The sequence below is a fragment of the Manduca sexta genome, chromosome 22, assembly GCF_014839805.1.
Source record: "Manduca sexta isolate Smith_Timp_Sample1 chromosome 22, JHU_Msex_v1.0, whole genome shotgun sequence".
Taxonomy (NCBI): Eukaryota; Metazoa; Arthropoda; class Insecta; order Lepidoptera; family Sphingidae; genus Manduca; species Manduca sexta.
This window is the reverse complement of record NC_051136.1, coordinates 13,776,866-13,798,565: the sequence shown is the minus strand read 5'-3', so window position 1 is coordinate 13,798,565 and position 21,700 is coordinate 13,776,866. Positions and strand designations below refer to the sequence as shown.

Below are 21,700 nucleotides of genomic sequence, written 5' to 3'. Positions count from 1 at the left end.
CGAATAGTTGAGGAGGCACGCCGTCCACTACCCTGCGACATCAAAGTGGATTGTTGGCACATTGTTATCATTTATGTGAGTTTGTAAGGAAACTACCAAGTTCTGTAATATTCAACAAACTTTCACTAATTTTATATTACATGATTTGTGAGGATTTTGTTAATATTTTACTGTTATCAATTTATTAATATACTTTTTGATTACACCTGAATATGGTCATATTTATCTGGTATGAGTTGGTAGACTTTATATACCTTCAAAATTCCTATGGTGGACTTCTAGATTCCTCACTTTACCGCCGCCATTTTAATAAACAACTGCAAAGGTTTTTTCTACCCATCGCCAAAATGAATCAAACGGATTTTTTTTTACATGTCTACAAATAACTTGTCTTAATTTATTTATTCTAGAGATCGGATTCAAGACTGAGATTGGGATCATTTATTGGAAACGGCTGTAAGACGAGCGGTCCTTATTCATAATGATTTCTTATGTGTATGCGAATGTTAGATATCGACATATAACTAGATGGATTTAATGATGTCTTATGTGTTCGCGATTATTAGATATCGAAATGAAACTAGATTTCGGATTTATCGCGGTTTTTCCTATTTTGATATTCTCCTGACGCAACGTTTAATGACTTTGCAGCCTTCATGGTCAATTCGCCTCGTGGCTATGAGCGGCATAGTTTTCCAAACGTCAGAAGAAAATTAAATCCATAATATCGTGATAAAATCCGAAAACAGATAATTATAGCAGATAATGTTCATCCAGAAATGATAATTTTCTAAAACTTAAACTCAGATTTTTAGTCGCAGTGTATTATGATCAAATTCCGTTCCAAACATAGTCATTCTCGCATTTTATACATGCTTATTCTTACATTCAACTTCTAAAACCAATCTAGCCCCAGTACAAGTAATCATATATAACTCATTAAGACTTTGTACAACATACCTATCAAAGTTGTACTACGCAAACCCCTAATTAATATTTGGATGAAATATGTCTGCGTTGTATAAATTAGTGCTTAGAATGTTCTAGAATAGGATATCTTGTTAACGGCTAAACTTAGTACGCAACTCATGTAGCGTTTCTTAACCTAAATTCAGTATTCAGACATAACACTAGTTCAAATGCCTATATATAGTCAGTAGAGTTTCTTATCATGATAAAATCTCTTTTGTTTTATTTTGTGTATATAATTTATCTTATCAAAAACAATACGGCCGTCGTTGCGCTGATGGCAGGCATATTTGATTATAAAAACACACAATTCCTATCTATTTTGCGAGTCCGCGACCTATTTGCGTATGAAGCATTGTCGTCATGTATAAAAAAGCCCTTTTGAACCTGCCTTTTTTAAGCAATAAGACTTAAAATGTCTCCAGAATACATTAAAAAACCGGCTTTCCGTCAAATTCGTCAGGAATAACATTAAAAAACGTGCGCAGATAATGAATGGGAGGAAAACGCCCCGTCATGTGATCGACGCGCGGGGGCCGGGGGCCAGGGGCGCCGGTTCAACAGGGACCAGACGGCAGGGAACCTTTTGATTAATACGTTTAATTAAAACCCTGTACAGCCTCTTCTGTAAAGAATAAAATGATTTCCCGCCTCTCGATACATCGGCCGCTACTAATTAAACGGGGAATATGTTGTATACATTTTGCGGTTTAACCTCGATTTTTTACTCATCCAATTAAGTTGATTGGTTGTATTCATGCTTTCTGTTAACCGAAGAATATGTACCGATGTTTGGAACGTAGGAGGCCTGTTATATCCAACTTATTACTATAATGGTTTAGATATGTATTGATCTGACACAAAAAATATAATGGAAAATTATATCCCACGTACTTTTTTTTTCGGGCACGCCAAGTGACTCGCTGCACCTAATGGTAAATGGAGTAGGATCCAATAGAATGTCGATTGACGAAAGATGATTACCCCTCGACATAATTATGCCGGCTTGTTGGAACCGAATATACACAGGCTGATCCCGGAACGCGACACACTAACGTAGGCCACAGGCAGGTTTTATCACCTTGTGCACAGTGTTCGCTATCCGGGCGGATATAAAATCCTACCACCAGCAAGCAGTACTATGCTAGATATGCAACAAAAAGCGAGATTTATATTCTCGGTGCTCCACTATATGAACACTTAAAGGCACAGAATCATCAGCTTAAAATATATTGTGGTTCACGTATTGATTTTTCATTTAACATTTATATTTGGGGTGTGAGCGCTTTGTATGTTTGCTACCAACACAAATATATTATAAAGGTGAAGAGTTTTTTTGTTTTTTTGAACGCAATAATATCAGTAATTATTGAACCGATTTCGATTTTTTCTTTCAGTAACAAGAAACGAAACTCCTCAGTCCTATAGGCAACTTTTTATCCGGGAAAAATATTTATCCCGGAAAAACTTTTTCATGCGGAATGAGCCGTAGGCAAAAGCTATATGTTAATAAAATCGTAATTAGATCAGTCTGGTGTTCGATACTTGAAATCATGGGAATTGTGAAAAGCTTCCGAACAACTGGAGCTTTTTGACATTGATTTAAAATTTCTTTTGATTTTGACGGTTTGATTTTTGGAATTAATCAATTGATTCTGACAATCTTACGGAAAAAGCTACATTGTTCCTGTCTGAATAGCATTTTTTAATAATAATAGAAAAGAATTTCCGTAGAAAAACTTACGTGCAGAAGCTAGTAGATTAATTAAAGGAAAAGGTTGTAACTTGAGAGACGACGTAATACATAGTAAAATGTTTTCTAGGAAAAATTTACTTTCCTGAAAGCTAATTTCATCGCACGGGAAGAAGCGTATAGACACTTAATAATATTACACCGAGTTTATAAAACCAGAAATATTCCTCGGAAGATTTCTAGACTTTTAAAATTATTTCTAAATCAATTACATTAGCTTATTTTATATTCAAGAGAGCAAAGGTTTATAAATGTGGAATATTTTTTATAAGAAAGCGTGTTGTTGGAAGTAGATTGTTAGGGCAAGAAGTAACGTTTCGATTATTTCTATGCGGGATTCTAGTAGGTGTTGACACAACTGGTGAGTTTATGTGGTACCATCAACCAGCAAACTTCGTGCTGTCAATAAACAATCCGATTCCTTTCATGTAAAAAAATAGAAAAACGAGGCCAATTTCGCTAAATTCTCATCAAAAATTTATACTCCTCAAGAAAATACTTGGAGTTCTGTGTCACCTTATTACGATCGTGATAGAAAAGGTGATTTCCTTTAGGAAATATTTTGTACACCGACACATCCATCGGCGGCCCTGTATACTGAGTCCAATTTCCGTAACACAGACTCTGTCTGGGTTTTCGAATATGTCTTTTTTGACAGTCTTTCTATTAGCTTCTGTCCTCGTCAATGATAGACGGTTTAGAAAAAATTTCACATTTACAAAGAAATTGATTTCGCTAGTGAAAGTTATTGAATTTTACTTTACGTCATAGCGGCGTTCATTTATTTAGTTCATTTCGAAATATTATAGGGACGACTAGTTTAGACATTTATTAAATCAATAAGGCTCTTTGAATTTGGACTCTAAGCTAATAATAACTCTTTAAATATTGTTCTCGTTCTACCAAAACTAGACAAAACACTTAAATCAATTAATTTTCAAAAGACTCCTCTGACCCCAAAACTTGGGAATTATAGCGGAAACAGCAAGCCCAATCGGCTTTCAGGGGCCGTAACACCTAAATAAGTTTGAAACTTTACCAAACTTCCACGGTCCCTCTTTTGGTGGAGTTTATTTATTTTGACCTCCCAATAGACCTCCGAGATTTGTTATCGGTCACAATGAAAATATTACCCGAAAGTTTGGCTTGTTTGGCCAACAGTTTGGCGGAATTTTTAGATGGTAATTGTATCTGCGGATTTGTTGAGGTAAGTTGCATGAGTTTGAAAAATTATTTTGTAGAATTCAAGAATTATATATTTGTATTTTTTGTATGATTTTCGGGTAACATTAATGGAATAAATGTGGTTACCCATTTACATACAATTGAATAACGAAGGGCTGGTCACATTTGTCGCAGAACAGATAACTGCTGGGGTAAGCGTGTTCTGAAGTGGAAACCGCGTCATGGCAAACTTGGACTGATGATGATGATGAATAACGAAAACAACAAACCTCTTGCGTCAAAATTTAGAGTCCTCATTAAACATACAACTACACAACACTACTTTCAACTTTTAAAAGCAAAGGACTCCAATAGTGGAGTCCTGGGAGTCCTATGAGTGAGCATAGGCTCATCCTTGCACATAACAAAATCTAATAACTAGGAATAACATTTTTAGACTCCTAGCTTAAATAAATTGTTCTGAATTGCATTTTGTACTTTAACTTCACATGATGCAAAAATATTTATTCTTGAAACATAAAATATCATAACTATATCATCTACCTCTTCAGATAAAGGAGTGAGTATAAGATTCAATTGTTTCAACATCCCCAACCCCTATTCAACAACACAAATTGTAGTCAGAGAATTACACACAAAATACACAACAGGCATCCCTAATTTACATGCATAAGGGATCTTGATATACATGCAAACACCCGTTACTCTATTCATTCCTTAACAAACCCCTATCGCTTATCTCGTGATTCCATTTCAGTTATCTTTACCTCCTTATCACTTGAGTTCACCCTTTGTCGTAAAGTCTCTCGTGAGAGAAACATGAGAGGCAGTTGTGCGGAACGCGTGACTTATCCTTGTTTGAAGAAATGCATTTAGTGGTGGGTCGCTTTCTTGGTTTAGTTGAATGGGATGTGGACCGTTGGCCCTGGGTTCGAGGTCTTCTGGGTTTGTGGTCGAGAAACTTTAGTTTTATAACACGACTAGGTGTTGCTCGCGGCTGTGCTTGCCTGAAAGCCTTTACAAAGACACAAGTCTCTAAACAACGGTACGACGCATGCGCTATCTATATAAAAAAATCTGATTTAAGTATTCTATTATTATCCATAAGACAAATTACTTGCATAAGAAGTTATCTATTAATATAATAATGGAATATCGTCTACCCGTCTCATCATTATCATCAGCATTTCAGCCAGGAAAAGTCCATTGCTGGACATAGGCCTCCCCCATTGAGCGCCGCCCGTCTGTCGCATTTAAAATATTAGTAAGAGTTAAGATAAGCAGTAAGGTAGTAAGATTTCCTCGGAAGTGGATCTCTCAGAGTAGCATTTGTTTCTGCGGTTGGTAGCGGCTTGCTGTGAACAACATTCTTGTACCTTTGTTGTGTCAACGCCACATTGATAGATGTAACAACAATTGTTAGATGAAGAGAACTCAAATTTAACAAACACATTGATGCTATTGTAACGAACAGTTTTAAGGTACTGGGTTTTGTCTTAAGAAGCTGTAGGGAATTCAAAGACCCTACAACCAAAATTCATATTTTCAAATCTTTGGTTAGACCTGGATTAGAGTACTGCAGTCCACTATGGAGTCCATATTACGATATATATATCAAAAATTTAGAACGGGTGCAGAAAAGATTTTTATGACATCTCTGCTACAACAGTCAACTAGCCAAAAGACTTCCTAGATATGAAGACCGACTTAAACACTTTATGCTGAGCACGTTACAGAATCGCCGATTGTTATTAGATATGATGTTTCTGTATAGTCTGGCAAATGGATTGATTAATTGTTCTAAGGCCACGAGAAAATTTAGCATTAATGTCCCAGTAAAACTACCTAGATTTAATAAGTACGCTCCGTTTCACGTGCGCTACTCTTCTACGAATTTGGGTTCTAATTGTCCTGTTAACAGACTGTGTAGAAATTATAACTTATTGCATAAATCTAGTAACGTTGACATATTTTTCCAAAGTAGAATGAAATTTCGGAACGCCATTTTAGAATTCCAATCACAATCATCCTTGCCTTAATTTTATTGTTAATATTTTTCATATTAGTCACCTCTCCGTTTTAACACAGTCCAATTAAGTTTTGTACAAAAAATGTTTGCTCTTTTCTTTCGTTATCTTCTAAATTATAAATTAATGTAAAATTGTATGTGTGTGCCTGTGCTCACGCATTATACTTTTTGTTTTATTTTGTATTGTATATTTTGTCAAGTTGTTTTGTGTTATATATGCATGCCGTGTACGCCTTATATTGTAACGACATTTAGCTTAAGATTTCTATTAACGTTGTTGTTATGAATTATGTGTTAATGTACGTTACGTTGGTGTTACTAAATAAATAAATAAATAAATAAATAAATAAAGAGTGACGAGGATAGCCACTATAAGGTTTTTTAATTTGAATTCGAAGACCATGACCATGACAATGCAATTTAAACGGAGCTTCTCGACTGTAGGTCTAAAATAAGTCGAGTAATTGAAAAAAATCGCCACAGGAAAAACACGTGTTATTTTCCTATAATTAATTAAATTACTGTTTAATCTGAAACAATCATTCACGCTGTTACATAATGAACATACATCGTTAACGTAACACGTCAAAACGTCTGACGTGAAACGTGAAAGTGTCACGCGTGACAGCGCCATGTTTGTGACAGTTCGGGAAACATTGAAGTTAACTACGATTTAGTTCATACAACTTGTAGAGGTCTATTATAAATGTATAATTTATAAGCTTTTGAAACTTTAAATAAGCGGCGATAGCCTAGTTGGTTGTGAAGCGGACTGCTGAGACGAATGTCCGCAGGTTTAAAACGAAAGAGCACAAAACTCTGACATTTTTAAAAAAATAAGTGTTTTCTTTGTGAATTATCGCTTGCTTTATTCGTGAAGGAAAACATCGTGGGAAAACATGCATACCTGAAAAAATCTTTATAGGCATTTTGAGGGTGTATGAAGTTTACCAATCCGCACTAGGCCAGCGTGATGGACTAAGGCCTAATCCCCTCAGTATCAGAAGAGGCCGTGCCGAGCAGTGGGACAGTATATAATATAGGGCTGATATTATTATTAATTAAAGCTAGCGATAGGATATTTGTACCTGTCCGAATAGAGACAATCATACACAAGATAACCAGCCATAGTGGCTGGCGTATGTGTGTCGCGTTCCGGGATCAATCTGTATATCCGGTTTCAAACAGGCCGGCATAATTATATCAACTGGCGAGAAGCAATCATCTCTCGTCTGTCGACATTCTATCTAGACCCTTTACTTACCATCAAGTGCAGATGGGTCACGTTGCTGTGACCGTAAAAAAAATATCATCTCTAACTTTTGTTCGCGGCTCCACCCCCATGAAAATGCTTTTCGTTTGTAAGATACCCTTGTATGTTACCCGCATAGAAAGTAGCTTGTATTAGGGATTTGTGAACTATATAAGTACTTAGATAGTCAAGAAATTCTTACATTTAAAACATTAGCAGAATATTTAATTTTATATTAATCCTTTCCATATTTTTATACTATTATATTTTTTTATACTATTACATTGTTATTACTAATATATTTTTTTAGATAAGGAATTGATTATGTTATGAAAAGAGTCGACTCTATCAACCCTTACTGAAACGAATTCCTGATCTACGACTGCCACTTCCGCCCTATTTCCGAATTTTCATTATTATTTTGTATTCGGTATATTAATTCTCTTAAGGAAAATGATATCTTTTCATGATTTCCGCACCGTTAAATCGTCTTTATGACAAATATCTTAGTAGTTACATAAAAATAAAGTCCTATACTATCAAATATTCTTGTCCATCATATTATTTTACTAATATTGTATATATGAAAGTTAATGAAACATAGCGTGGGACGCCCTCTGGCCAGATGGCGGGACGATTTACACAAGACTGGCAGCTACTGGAAGCATAAAGCAGCAGACCGGGTTCTGTGGCATACCTTTGGAGAGGCCTATGTCTAGCAGTGGACTGCAACAAGCTGATGATGATGGTAGTGATGAAAGATAATAAAGCTGTTTAAAGCATAGTAATGGGTATGTAATCGAATTACCAAATTTTATACTACACCAGTTGTCCCTCGCCGCTTCGTCTTTCCCGCTACAAAACTTGCTAAATCACCGTAGCTCTCTATAGCGTAATCTGTATGAAGCCAGCGTTATTTACTTACAAAATATGAAAATTCCCATAGGCGCAAGTTACTGGGTTAAAAAGTAGCCTATGTGTGAATCCAAGTCATGGCCTATATTGTGTTCCAAATTTCATGCAAATTCATTTACTTATTTCTGAATTTACTTCTAACACACATCCAAACATTTTCACATACTTTCGCATTTATAATATTAGTAAGATAATAATACATAGTTGTAATAAGGTTTACGTATAGTATGCATAAAACTATTGAGTTTCAATAGTTGAAATTCCCTACAACAAACATCTAACAATTCAAATCTAAACAGGCGTGTTGCGGAACCCGTCACGCTCTACTGTGAATTTGTCACGCCGGATTGTCGAACACTTGTTTGCGTCGAATGATTCTAATAACGGCGCGTCAAGCCGGTGTCGACGCGTGTCATTTGTCACGTACGTGCGCCGTGTCAGAATCGAAATGACACGCGTCAGATTTGACGCAGCTTTGACAATGCACGATAATTACTGAGTAACAATGTTTTGTGTAAATTATGGAACTAATTTATGATTGGCTTGTGAGATGGATGATATGGGATTGACTCTAATTTTATATAATTTATTGAAGAAACGAGCAAATTTATTATAAGCTACAACTTACTATAAATAATTGCTAGTGGTAGGATATATTTTATATCCGTCTAGATAGCGACCACTGTACTCAAGGTGTTAAAAGTTAAAACTCGTGATAGTGACCCCATGTAATTGTGTCGCATTCCGAAATCAGCCTGTGTATATCCAGTTCTAACTGGCCGGTATAATTGTGTCAATTGCCGAAGGGTAGTCATCTCTTACCAGTTGATATTCTATTGGACCCCACTCTACTTACCATCAGGTGCAGTAGGGTTGCTTTACAGTGCTCGTATAAAAAATAAATAAATAATCATTAATTTACAAGGCATTGTATGTAACTGCAGTACATTGATAATCTCGAGACATTGTTTGCTATAATACCTAGTTATTTCCTCTTCAGGCGCCTTCAAACCGGAATACAACAAGGCTCACATAGCTACGTGACGGTAGAAGTTAACAATTCCGTGATCCCTACCTAGAGGTTCACTCATGAAATATTTACTACATACCTCGTACAAAATATTTGCTCCCGGCTTCTCCCGCGTCACAGTTTTTCTAGGATAAAAATATATATACATATTTTCCCGAGATGGAAAGTAACCTATATCCTTCCCAGGATCTTAAACTAACTCCATAACAAATATCATCGAAAAGGAAGTTTTTTTTCGTGTATGTTTATAGCTTTCAAACAGGCAGACGCAGTGGAGGACTTTGTTTTATAATTATGTAAAAACTATAGACCAGTTGGGACTAATGAACACATTGCCAAGCGTATATCCCCTTCTTTCAGCTTATAAATAAACCTATACAAAAATATAAAACAATGCGAATGTTTTTCGACCTTCCAGCATTGTTCATCTAATTTTTATAACTCAGTTACCGTCTCTGTCTCAAATAATATTAGACAAAGATCTTTCTCGAAACTCGTTTTGTCCCTTTAAATAGCAAACGTAATAATTCTGGGACTAAATAAGAATTATATTGTTATTTGGGAGTTCTTATTAATACTAAAAATATTAGGATAAATATCTTTCGAATTGAGCGGTTTTCTAAGAGCAGATATATATTCTTATTTTTTAAAAAAAAATAGGTTATATTATAGAGCTGTGGGTGTAGTAGACAGTGGTTGTATACCATCGATTTACGCACACATGTTAAAAGACCACGTAGGTGTATTGCCAACGTTCAATAAATTGAAATTTAGTATGGAATAGTGTATATTTTAAACGTATCTTACTTACCATAGATCAACTTGTTGGCGTTGATTGAGTGGTAGCCCGATTGGACCATAACTTTATACCATAGAACTTGTTACATAAACATGCATGCAGAAATAGCACTATTTCACTGTGGTTCTCTTTTGATTTGGTTTCATTTACAACATTGGATGCAAAATATATCGGACACCTACCAGCAAAGGAGCTGCAAGTATGTTTTAGATAGCGGTAAGTTTCTAGCCGCATTGCGACTCAGATTGCGGGAAGGCGTTAAGCATGCGAACAGCCACGGTAATTTATGACTATGCTATACAATGATCAGGCAATGTACAATTATGCGGCGTCACAGACTTGTAAAAATCTCCAAAATGTTTAGCAATGTTATACGCACTAAAAAAAAACAAACAGATCAGGCAAAGTAATCCCATACACCTGATTACCCCTCGTCAGTTGTCACAAGTTTGCCAGACTATTTAAAACTAGATATACGCCCAGAAAGCGACACTTACATGGGCTGATATGGCTGGTTTTACACCTTGTGTACGATGATCGCTATAAGGGCAATTACTTTTATAAACCATAATTACTATACAAGCAACTTTTATGATGAATAGTAACTATCCCCCCTAACACCCACCATTACTACTCCTATAAGCTAGGATCGGCAGTGGCACACGTTTTAGGACACCGAGCGGTCAAACTTAGCGAGTCTCTGGGAACACTAATTAGTATTAACCCGCAAGAAATTAATCAAATAGCAGGATCAAAAAGAGTTTGAAATATTTTTCCGCTTCTCTCCATAGTGGAGGACAAAATTATAATCAAAGAAATTATAACCCTAATCATAAAGATATTTACAATGCTGAAACCCAAATGTAATGCACGTATAATATTGAACAAATCCTATTTGAGCTGTTAAATTCGATTCCAATAGTATGATGAACCTATCCAAAACTTGAATTGCAAATCCAGTAATTCAAAGCCATGAAACAGCGAATTCGCAAGCGCATGCAGAAATCAAAGCTATTAGGAAATAGAATAAGGAAATGTATCGCGTGTCGGCAACTTATTACGTCGGATATATCCGCCAGTATAATACCGACGTAACCGTTTGGTTCCTCATCGGGTTTGATTCGTATGCAGATTCGTGTTCTTTCTGTATTTGTGTGGATTATATTTATTATTTTAATAACTTTATTAAGCGGCGATAGCCTAGTTGGGTGTGGAATGGACTGCCAAGACGAATGTTCGCAGGTTCAAATACCAAGGGCACACACCTCTGACTTTTATAAAATCATGTGTGTATTCTTTGTGAATTTATCGCTCGCTTTAACGGTGAAAGAAAACATCATGAGGAAACCTGTACATCTGAGAAGTTCTCTATAGGAATTTCGAAGGTGTGTGAAGTCTACCAATCCGCACTAGGCCAGCGTGGTGGACTAAGGCCTAATCCCTATCAATAGTAGAGGAGGCCCATGCTCAGCAGTGGGCAAGTATAAAATACAGGGCTGATATTATTATTATATAATATTTATTATTTTATATGGAATAGTGTATGGTAGATGGTCTCTCTTGCTATAGTTCATATATGTATTTTCAGTTCCGGTGGTGTATGCTAAATTTTGGATAATATCTGATATACTGCGGGCCATTTCATGTTTGTCTGATTTTGTTTTTAAGGCTGCTTTTGCAGTGCTTTGAATGTATGTGAGATACTTGTAGAGAATTATACGTCAGCTTTGGTATGCGACAAACGTTCGTCACGTATTGGTAACAAAAGTTGTTGTCACAAATAAAAGTTGGACATGTGTGAGTTGGTCTCGCCCACCGAGGGTGACGTACGAACTAGTTTTTTTTTGTATTAAACTGCATATTTACGGTTTTCCGATTTTTTCCTTGACATGTGCTGTAAGACTTTGCTTCTTGCTAAATTTCGAGATTCCAGGTAAACAGAAAGTAAATACCCTATAGGTTTTTATTCCCTTTTGAAATCGTAAAATATGTGACATAAACGGTCATATCCTTTGATCGCATTGACTTACAAGTTTGATATTTTTACAGTTAGAAGAGACCGTAGACCTGAATATGTGATAAGTTTCAACTCGATACTTCTAAGCATTGCTCAGTAAAAGGACAGATCGACGGACGGATGGACAACAGAGTAATCCTACGAGGGTTCTTATTAAAATACCTAACCTTAAGAAAATACCCCATTTACTCATACAACTGAATACATAATGTAATTAACTGCGATAAAAAAAAAGAAATCAATGACATATTAGCAAATCCATATTATATAAATACTAACTTTTGCTTCGCTCGTATCAGTTAAAATGTCATGAAAGCTTCGAGGGATTATGCAATTACTAGCTTTTGCCTTCAGCTCCGCCCGCATGAAAAAGTTTTTCCAGTATACAAATTAGCGTAATGTATGTAGAATATTAACTCCAATATTCACGTTCCGGTAATCCGCCAAAATGGAAAACAAAAATGAACCACATATTATGTTAGTCGTAAATAAATAAAAATGAAATACACCCGGCTACATCCTGCAATTATTCCCGGTAAAATATGATCGGAGACTCGTTTTCTCGTATATTTTCCATTTTCCCTCCATCTTGTGTTTGTAAACATCCCCGGAGACGCGGCGAGATTCTCTCATAAAAGTTTGTTCTTAAAACACGTATAAATTATTTTTGTTTTACCACGTGCTTGTAATTCGAATACCAATGATTTTGTCATTGCTCTAAGATCAAGATCTGTCTCGGAATACCTTCAACATCATTACTTTTATTGAACTGGCCAACAATCACTATGTATAAATTTTGTCATATTTGTCCACGATCGAATCTTCCAAAATACCGTTAGCACAGTGACCGATCCTGTAAACCACAATATGCATGAATATATATACATAATGGACAAAGAATTATATGTCATGTAAACCATCACATAAAGCTTATTATTCAAGAGTCCAAACATATATTAAATAGGAAACTATTAGCGGGTGGACCGCGGCGTTCCGCGTAGTTCCGACCCGCACATAAGTTTGATGGCCATCATCAATCCGCTCCCGGAACTTGCCATCAAATGTCTCCAGAACAGACCCAGCTAATGTTGCATTACATATGTTCTCACGTTTCCATTTGTCATGTTGGAGTTGTGTTTCGTGGTTGGGGTGTTTGACACTCGCGTTCTTTATAATGACTTTGAAAATGAGACAAACACTGGGTATGTTATTAAATTATGGTGTTTTGACTTGAGTCTGTAATCTGTAGGTCGATGATGGTTTCTCATTTAATATCATTGCCATAATTTTAATTATGATAATAAGTTTTATCGCGCATTATGGCGAATTATATGTCGTTTAATATGAATATATTCATTTCTAAAAATGATATTTATAGACCATATAACAATTCAATTATAAGTATAAAACATTTTGATCTCATATAATTTAAACTTGAAAATTCCAAACTAAATATTCGTCTACATTTATTCAGAAACACACATCATTTACTAATTATTTTATCCTCAACCATAAACATAGAAACTCAAAACAACTTCACTAATAAATTCCATATTTATTCATTACCTTCCCATAGTAAATAGTATCAAAGTTGGAACATTTAGCTGAGGGGACGCCGGGGCGGCACGTAACTTGAATACTCGCCATCAATCTGCGCGTACCGAGCAAATGTGAACTGCAAACAGACCCTGTTAATGTTGGCTGTTGTTATTAAACGACCTGTGCACAGTGTTGGTTCTCGAAAATTCTCCGGTTTCGTTGTTTGCGCAAGTATTTTACTTACAAAACATACAAATCACAGGTTATATAGCAGCTTAGGTGTTTTGTACAGCTATTGAAATAGGGTATTTGACTTATTTTTATTTATCACTTTTATAAAAATTTTTTTGTACTAATTGCTGTTACATATTAAATAAAGCACAAAATTAAACAAAGTCAAATACCCTATTGTCGATATTAGAAAGTCCTTATTTCCAATCCTCATTCCTCTTCTTAAAAGACATGCACGAACTAAAATATTAATTCCCATTCATTCCCTAACATCATCAACTTTAATAATCTCATCCAAACCACTCCAGTCGTCTACACAACAGATACTATTGACCTTCCATAACTCATCTCATCGTATTAAATTAAAGCCCGCCATCCATCATTCCCATTTAATTCACACCAAGTATTTTTGAGCCACTCACGGCGGTATCGTTTATCACATCTGCCGTCGTTTCCGCTCCTATTGTCTTGTGAAAATCTTTGTGACCTACTTCCGGCGAGGACGCGCCGTTTGACAACGGCAGAACTTGCGGAAAAAGTGTTGGAGTATTGTCTTACTGGTGTTATTGCGTTGAGGTTCTGTTATGGGAATGTAGGTGTGCTAAATGTTTTGTGAGGGATGAAAATAGTCTGGTAGTTAACGTTAATTGTGATGAACTGGGTTAAGTCTCGTCAGATTTTTTATTGTTGATGTTTATTACGTCACCAAGGTGTTATGTTTGTTTTAATATACATATTATGACAAAAAGAATTATTGGTCAGATTTTTTTTTTATATGTGCACGACAAAATGAGTAAGAGGATTGTGATCCAATGGAATGTCGACTGACGAGAGATGATTATCCTTCGGCAGTCGACACATTTATGGTGTATCGGCCTATTGAAACCTATCGGTAGGATAGAATAGATCAGCAAGGAATACTAATTAATTTAAATTTTACACATTTGTACTTACAAATTACACTAACCTACCACAATGAGTTTATAGTAGCTAATATTAAAAGCGTATTTTAAACGTTCTTTTACGTAATTTGTGCTAGAAAAAAGAACACCATTAATTGCTTTTCTAGGAAAATTACATATCGTCTATTCATCGATTGCATGCAATCGACATTTCGCTGGTTCACTATCACAAGGTTCTATGTTGTATAGTTTGCACAAGTCGAATTATCAACATCAGATGATGTCTGAAATAAACATTTCCAATGATCCCGCAAGATTAATAAAGAGCAACAATTTTATTCTCTTTTTTCATTTATACCAACATGAAAATTTTGAATCTCTTTTATCCAATACAAATAAACATTGACAAAGGACCTTGTAATAGTGAGCCGGCAATTTTCAGATACCAACTACAGCTCAAATTAATTATTATTCTCGGAAAAAAGTATATAGGATCGCATTCAAGCGCAGGTCGAAATATTTTTCGATACCGCTCCACAACATTCCGGAACAACAAAGACATCATCAAAAAACCATTGCAACATCTCTCCGACATGGGAAATCGATTCGCGACCATTAAGGCACAATACTGCTTCAATAACACTGATACGACGAATTTACATATCACACACGCCATTTCCTCTTTCATTCTCCGTACGGGAGTAAACATAAGCAGAAAAGACGCAATGGATTGTTAAATAGGCGATAAAGTCGCGTTAGAGAACGAGGCTGGAATTTGTATGGCTGAATATGCTTTCTTAGTTGAGTGGGTTTGCTTATCTTGAGTGTGATGGGTAATTTTGATAAGGATTAAAGCGTATAGAACGATACGTAATATTATGATTATACCGGATAATTTTGACGTTGCATTAATAAATGAAAACACAGTCGTATTTATCTCTGCTAACGCTGCGCCAAAAAATCATCAATAGTTGTACAAAATATTCGTGCCGAAACGACTTTTTTATTCACTGAGTTTTTATTTGAATTTCGAATACTCCTCAGGCTAGGCCTCACAAACGCGTGGGCTCAGGGCTTACAACTTTATAAACTAGATTGAAATTAATTCGAAAACTTTACAATACAAATTGTTCCAAATAATAATTTTATCGTTTACTTTAATATTATGATACTCTTTCTATTTAGACAATAGCAGTCTGCCTGTTAGAAATTAATGAATTAAAATCAAACTATTAAACTAAACCTCCATGATTATTGGGGTATTTAAATAACCTAACTTTGTGATTATATTTTATAGACTGAAATTACTTACATAGACTGAAAATTCGATATTGCTTAATAATCTCTCAACTATAACTAAACTTATTTTTACACGTATCTTGTTGTAGGTTCTGTATTGGGCATAACTCCAGCTACTGTCATCTTTATTGGTTTATCTAAGCTATGGAACCTCAGGTTGGGCTCAGGTTTGACAATAGGAAGATTGAGAATTGTAATTTGTACGGACACTTCTGTCATCTTAAACAAAAGCTAGGCGAAGATTGGATAGATGGATGATATATCTGCCTCTCCTTTGATATGCGCGCGTGAGCCTGTGTTCTATTTTATCTTTCTACCTATAAAATTATAAATGCGTAAGAGTGCCTACATCAGTGGCATAGTTGTATAACTACAGTGCTGAGGATCCGGGTTCGATACCCGGGTCGGGTAAAGTGATAGCAGTGTTTACTCAGTATCTGTCCCGAGTCTGGAATTTGTCTCTGATAACGCAAATAGGCTGGCCCCCTATCGCATCATGGGACGGAATACACACGGCGGAGAGTGCATGCACCAGTTATGCCTCTCTGCCCTACAGAAATAATGTAAAGATGTTAGAAGTAAAAGCAGAAACGACAGAACAGCTATTGAACGGCATTTGGCTCAGATAGATTCTATCTTAGATTATTATAATAATCTATATTAATCCAGAAAGTACATCGTTGTATTTTTTATGCCATGGAAAAAGGTGCAGACGACTTCCCGAGCAAACCATTATTTCATTTAAGAGACCAACCAAGAAGATACCACACTCGAAAATAGGAACAATTTTTAGTCCAAGGCCTTGATAAGATAAGGTAAACAAGCTCAAATAACATCAAAATAAAATGAAACCAAGCGACATGTTCCTTCAAAAACACCGTTTTGTTAATAAAAGAAAATCCTGGACATTTATGTTAAAAAAACATCAGTTTTTTTAGGACATAATTGTGGCTTAAGATAACGAGCGTTAAGATAAACATCATGTAACCTAGTAAGTAGAAATATTAATCTTATTGTAATGGCATTAGAAATGAAAGATATTTCTCTGGATGAGGATTGAGGAGTGTGATGATAGGATATATTTTATATCCGCTCGGATAGCGACCACCATGCACAAAGCTTTAAACCCCACCATAGTGGCCTACGTAAGCATGTCGCGTTTTGGGATCAGCCTGTGTATATCCGGTTCCAACCGCCGGCATAGTTGTGTCGACTGCTGAGGGATAATCATCTCTCATTAGTCGACATTCTATTGAACCCACTCTACTACGATAAGGTGTAAGTGGGGTCAATTTGCTATGCTTGCATAACAAATTAAGATGTGTTTTGAGAGCTCGGCAAAAAGTAGAATGTAGAATTTATTATCGTCTAATCCTTGGACAATATATGGCCAAATAAATATATTTTCTTCCTATCTTTATTCCACAAAACTAACGATAACCACTCATTGTTAGTCTCCTTTTGCTTAACCAAACCATTAACTATTAAGTTATTTATTGAACCGTCAAAGCAGTTGCTTTGACGGTTCAATAAATGTTCAAATAAATGACGGTTCAAACCGTTAACTGTCAGTTGACGATCACCACCCATAACCTCACAAATTTCGCGCCAGTCTAAAAAATGTCAAAAATAGACTTCTTATCCAAAAAGGTTAACCACCACTCCTACCAAACCAAATCATCAGCCTTAGATTGTGACCCAAACGTGTGAAAAGCGTACAAATGACCTCTCAGGGACAGACATTAATCCGTCCCCGGCTGTCGGCCCTCTCCGTGCAAACGTAGCGAGATGATGCAATGATGGATGACCGCTCGCCTCCGAGCGAAGGCGCGTGCGGTTAACTCCCAGTTAAATATTTGAGGGAATCAGTGTGTACCTAGTCATTGCATGCTTTTTTGGTTATGTATTTTCAATGACTGCCTCAGTGGAGTGGTTGTATTGCGTGCGTTTCGATTGTCGCGCTGAAGGACCGTGTTCCAATCCCGGGTCGCATAGTTCTACTATGTTTTTTGCTACATGCTCAATACGAACCTAGAGTCTGGAATTAGGCCTATTACATCATGTGACAGAACATACAAGGCTAAAATTGGATTCCCTGGTTGCACCTCGGTTTTCCCAATCAGGAATATAGGAGTGCTCTGTGTATAACCTATCTTTTACAAGCGCTCTGGAACACGGTATGCATATTCCATATAAATACGACGTTATACATAGAGAATAAATGTTATATTTGTATACTGTGTAGTTCATTCTAGTCACTATAAACTTAAATATAAAAATTACTCACCGGAAAGAAAGCGTCGTCAACGGCCGGTATGACTTATGGCTGCTAGTGTCAGACATCGGAGTGCCCCAAAAATCATTCCGGAACACTCTCCCGACACTGTTGGCTCCGTTTACATCCCCGTTGGACACTATCGCCGGGATGTCGTCATGCACGAACTCCCCATTCAGGCTGTTTGCATACGTCAGCGCGCCAACCGACGCGACGAGTGTGTACACCGCCCACTCATTCTCGCACAAACTTCGCCACGTTTTCGTGTTGGTCTCTTCACGCACCGGTGGTAGGGGACGTCGGCGCATTTTGATTATTGGCACTGTTTGTATTTTTCTCAAATTTGATTTCGGTACTTAGGTTTATATTTTTGGAATATATAAGTTATTTTTAACTTATTTTATTCGTTTATTAGATTAACGTTAATAAGCATTAAAATATTGCTACGCATATTTTAATTATTTTATCTTGTTATATCTATAAATACCCGTCACTTAGCACAACTGTTCAAAATTACTAAAAGTTACGTCACGCGACACAGGAACTGTAATCCCTTAGCCTGCCATAAACAAAGTCATTTTCATGAATAACAAACAACCCTAGCTCATCGATTTTATAAATCGCCGTTCGTAAGTTCATGCATACACAACAGACAAACAGACGGTACGAACGCATCCAACCGTTCAAAAACCCGTACGTTTGTACATCTATCCGGCTAACCCGTCCGGCCACTGCGGCGGGTCCGGCCAGTCCGACTCGTGATGGATCGCCGCGGCCGCATAAATCAACATCGCGGCTCTGCGGCCACCGCTGATGTCATATTCATGAGTGGCCGGCTAACCCGTTGAACGATAGAGCGGACAAAAGGACCGGTAGCCCTTTCCTTATTTCGTTTTTTAATTCTTGCTGCAGGAATTTTATTTTACTTGCGCTCCGGTGATTTATAATCCGCCCGTTTTGACCTGAAACAAAGAGCCTTGTATTAAAGATCTTTTTGTGTTCGTGCCTTTATAAATGGATGTTAAGGGTCGGTAAGGGATAGTTGGATAGATTTATTTTATAAAAGCTTTTAAGGGGAATATCTTGTACCTTTCGGTGAACATATTTTCATTTTCAATAGAAATGAAGATGCTTTTTTATTTATTTATTGTTATATGCATGCTGAATAAAAATCGAGATCATTTATAAACTGTTGTTTCCATTATCGTGCTCAGTTCATAGCATTTTTTATAGCATTGATATCTTAAAATTTGGAATAACGTGCATAGTCGAGTATCCTTTAGGGGGTCAGAAAGATACATTGAAACTGCACAGATCGTTGAACTTATTTCTCTCATGACGTCATACGAGACAAGTCTATCCGAAATTAACAACGACTCCAACTCACATTAGAGCTTTTGAATCAATTAAAAACCAAACAAACACACATTACGCATTTATTTTCGAAGGGGTATACAGAGGCCCAACTGGGGGCACCTACTCCTCGCCAAGTGTGTTCCGTCCTACGAAGTGATAGGTGACGAGCCTATCGTCATATCGAGCACAAAAATTCCAGACTCTGGGCTGATGCTGGGCAAAAAACCCAAATGTCTCTTTGACCGACCCGGGATTCGAACCCAGGACCTCAGAATGCTGCCGTACCGCACATGCAATACAACTACGCCACCGAGGCAGTCTTAAATCAATTATTATCCTGAATATCAAAATTACTATACCTATTATATATTTGAACTTCATTATTTTAACATTAAACCTACCAAGAGATTACCAAACCGTGTTATCTCAAGTTTCCAACTTAAATGCAAATGTTCTGTTTTCTTAACACACAGGTTGAAAGCTTCGTGCTTAATCCTATCGCTGTAGTTTGCGTTTTCTATTGACCTTAACCGTAAATAAGTTAAGTGCCTCCACTGGTATGAAGCTAAAGTGGTCAATATTTTCACAGGGTAATAGCTGCTATTGCTCTGGAGTTTTACTTTATTCCGCTGTTGCATTCCTTCCATTTTTTATAGAGTTCTCTTGTTAGCTCTCTTTATTTACTTTGATACTTTTTTCTTTCTTTTTGGCTAACGAGTCTTCAACTAAAATAGTATGGTGCTTTAATTTTTCAATATCATTTGTAATTTTAGATGCTTTAGTAACGTGTCGCTCTGAAGTTTTCACACAATATATCCTAAGTTTACACCTATAAATCTAGAACTAGACGGAATCGCAAAACAAATAGCAATATTAACCAATTTAAATTCTACCAATCAAGTAATACTAATTCCGATAGCTAATCCCAAAATTCGCGCAGTAATTATAACCAAACAAATTATATCGCCAACATGACACATTTACAAACAACAAACATTTGATCAAACAAGTGTTCAATCATTAATCAGATCTCAATTAGAGGCAATATCTACGGACAAGCCGGACAAATATCGGATTACGTATGATTGATTGGATCCAAGTTTTGTGGACAGCTAATGCGGTCCTCGGCAATCAATTGGATGAGGATTAGTGGTAATGACAGACGATCTCCTCGGACACGCGGCTGATGATATCGTGTCTAGTTTGACGGATTATTTGGTATTGGTTAATGTAAACATGCTGGTACCGGACGTTTTGTATCTGGTTAATGATAATCCACGTGATATCCAACTAGAAGAACAGAAATACTTAAATAATTCTAATAACTGTCAAGTGAGGCAGATTTCTTTGGTCGACATTTTATTTGAACTACACTACCATCTCCTTTCGCATTACTCTGCCAGGATAAAAAAGACATATTATATATCCAAATTATCATAGAATTCAATTTCCAAAGTCATTAAACCCATATTAAAAGAAACCATTACAAAATAGCAAAACCACTCCCTTTTAAACATAGAAACTTGTATTCAAAACAGTGTCAACAACACACAAGGGGCGATGATCGCTTACTCTGCCAACCCTCGTTTACCGTCCTATCCGAAAAAATATTTTCCCCATCCCTATGATGAATTAACGCAGCGACAACCATCGTATAAAACATATTACGTGTCTTACAACCCATCTCTATATCCTCAAGTGAATAAACTTCGGAGGTTAATTTATTATTCGTAAAACTTGTATCCGAGCGTATTCGCTAAATTGTTTTTAAAATATCGCTTATCAAGAGGTTTGGAGAAAGTTCAAAACGGATGGAAAAAGTTGGGTATACTGCTCTGAAATATAAATGTCTGAATGTTAATAATTTTACTGGTGTCGTGGCGGGTTAAATAGACCTTGCAGGTTGTAGGTTTGATTAATTATTGAATATTGAAGACAATGATGAGTTTTCTTTGGTCATAGGCACTTATTATAGACCGGCATCCATCTCAAAGACGGTTATGGTCAACCTGACTATAAGTCCTTAAACTTTGATGTCTATAATTAGTTACTAATATCTGCCCACCAAAAATATAACAGTAAACAAATATGTCGATAAACGATAGACAAAAAGGTATTACAAGTTACCGGAATTATTTTCTATTGTTAG

The 21,700-nt window shown here is 36.4% G+C and overlaps 1 protein-coding gene across 1 annotated transcript in view; it reads right to left on the bottom strand.

Annotated features, from left to right (window-relative positions):
• Positions 1-21,700, bottom strand: part of LOC115442004 (protein O-mannosyl-transferase TMTC1) — a 117,297-nt gene that overhangs the window by 84,809 nt on the left and 10,788 nt on the right. Inside the window, exon 2 of the mRNA XM_037441594.1 lies at positions 18,208-19,157. Coding sequence (XP_037297491.1) covers positions 18,208-18,503 — 296 coding nt within the window. The 5' untranslated portion in view covers positions 18,504-19,157. The remainder of the gene's footprint in view (positions 1-18,207; positions 19,158-21,700) is intronic.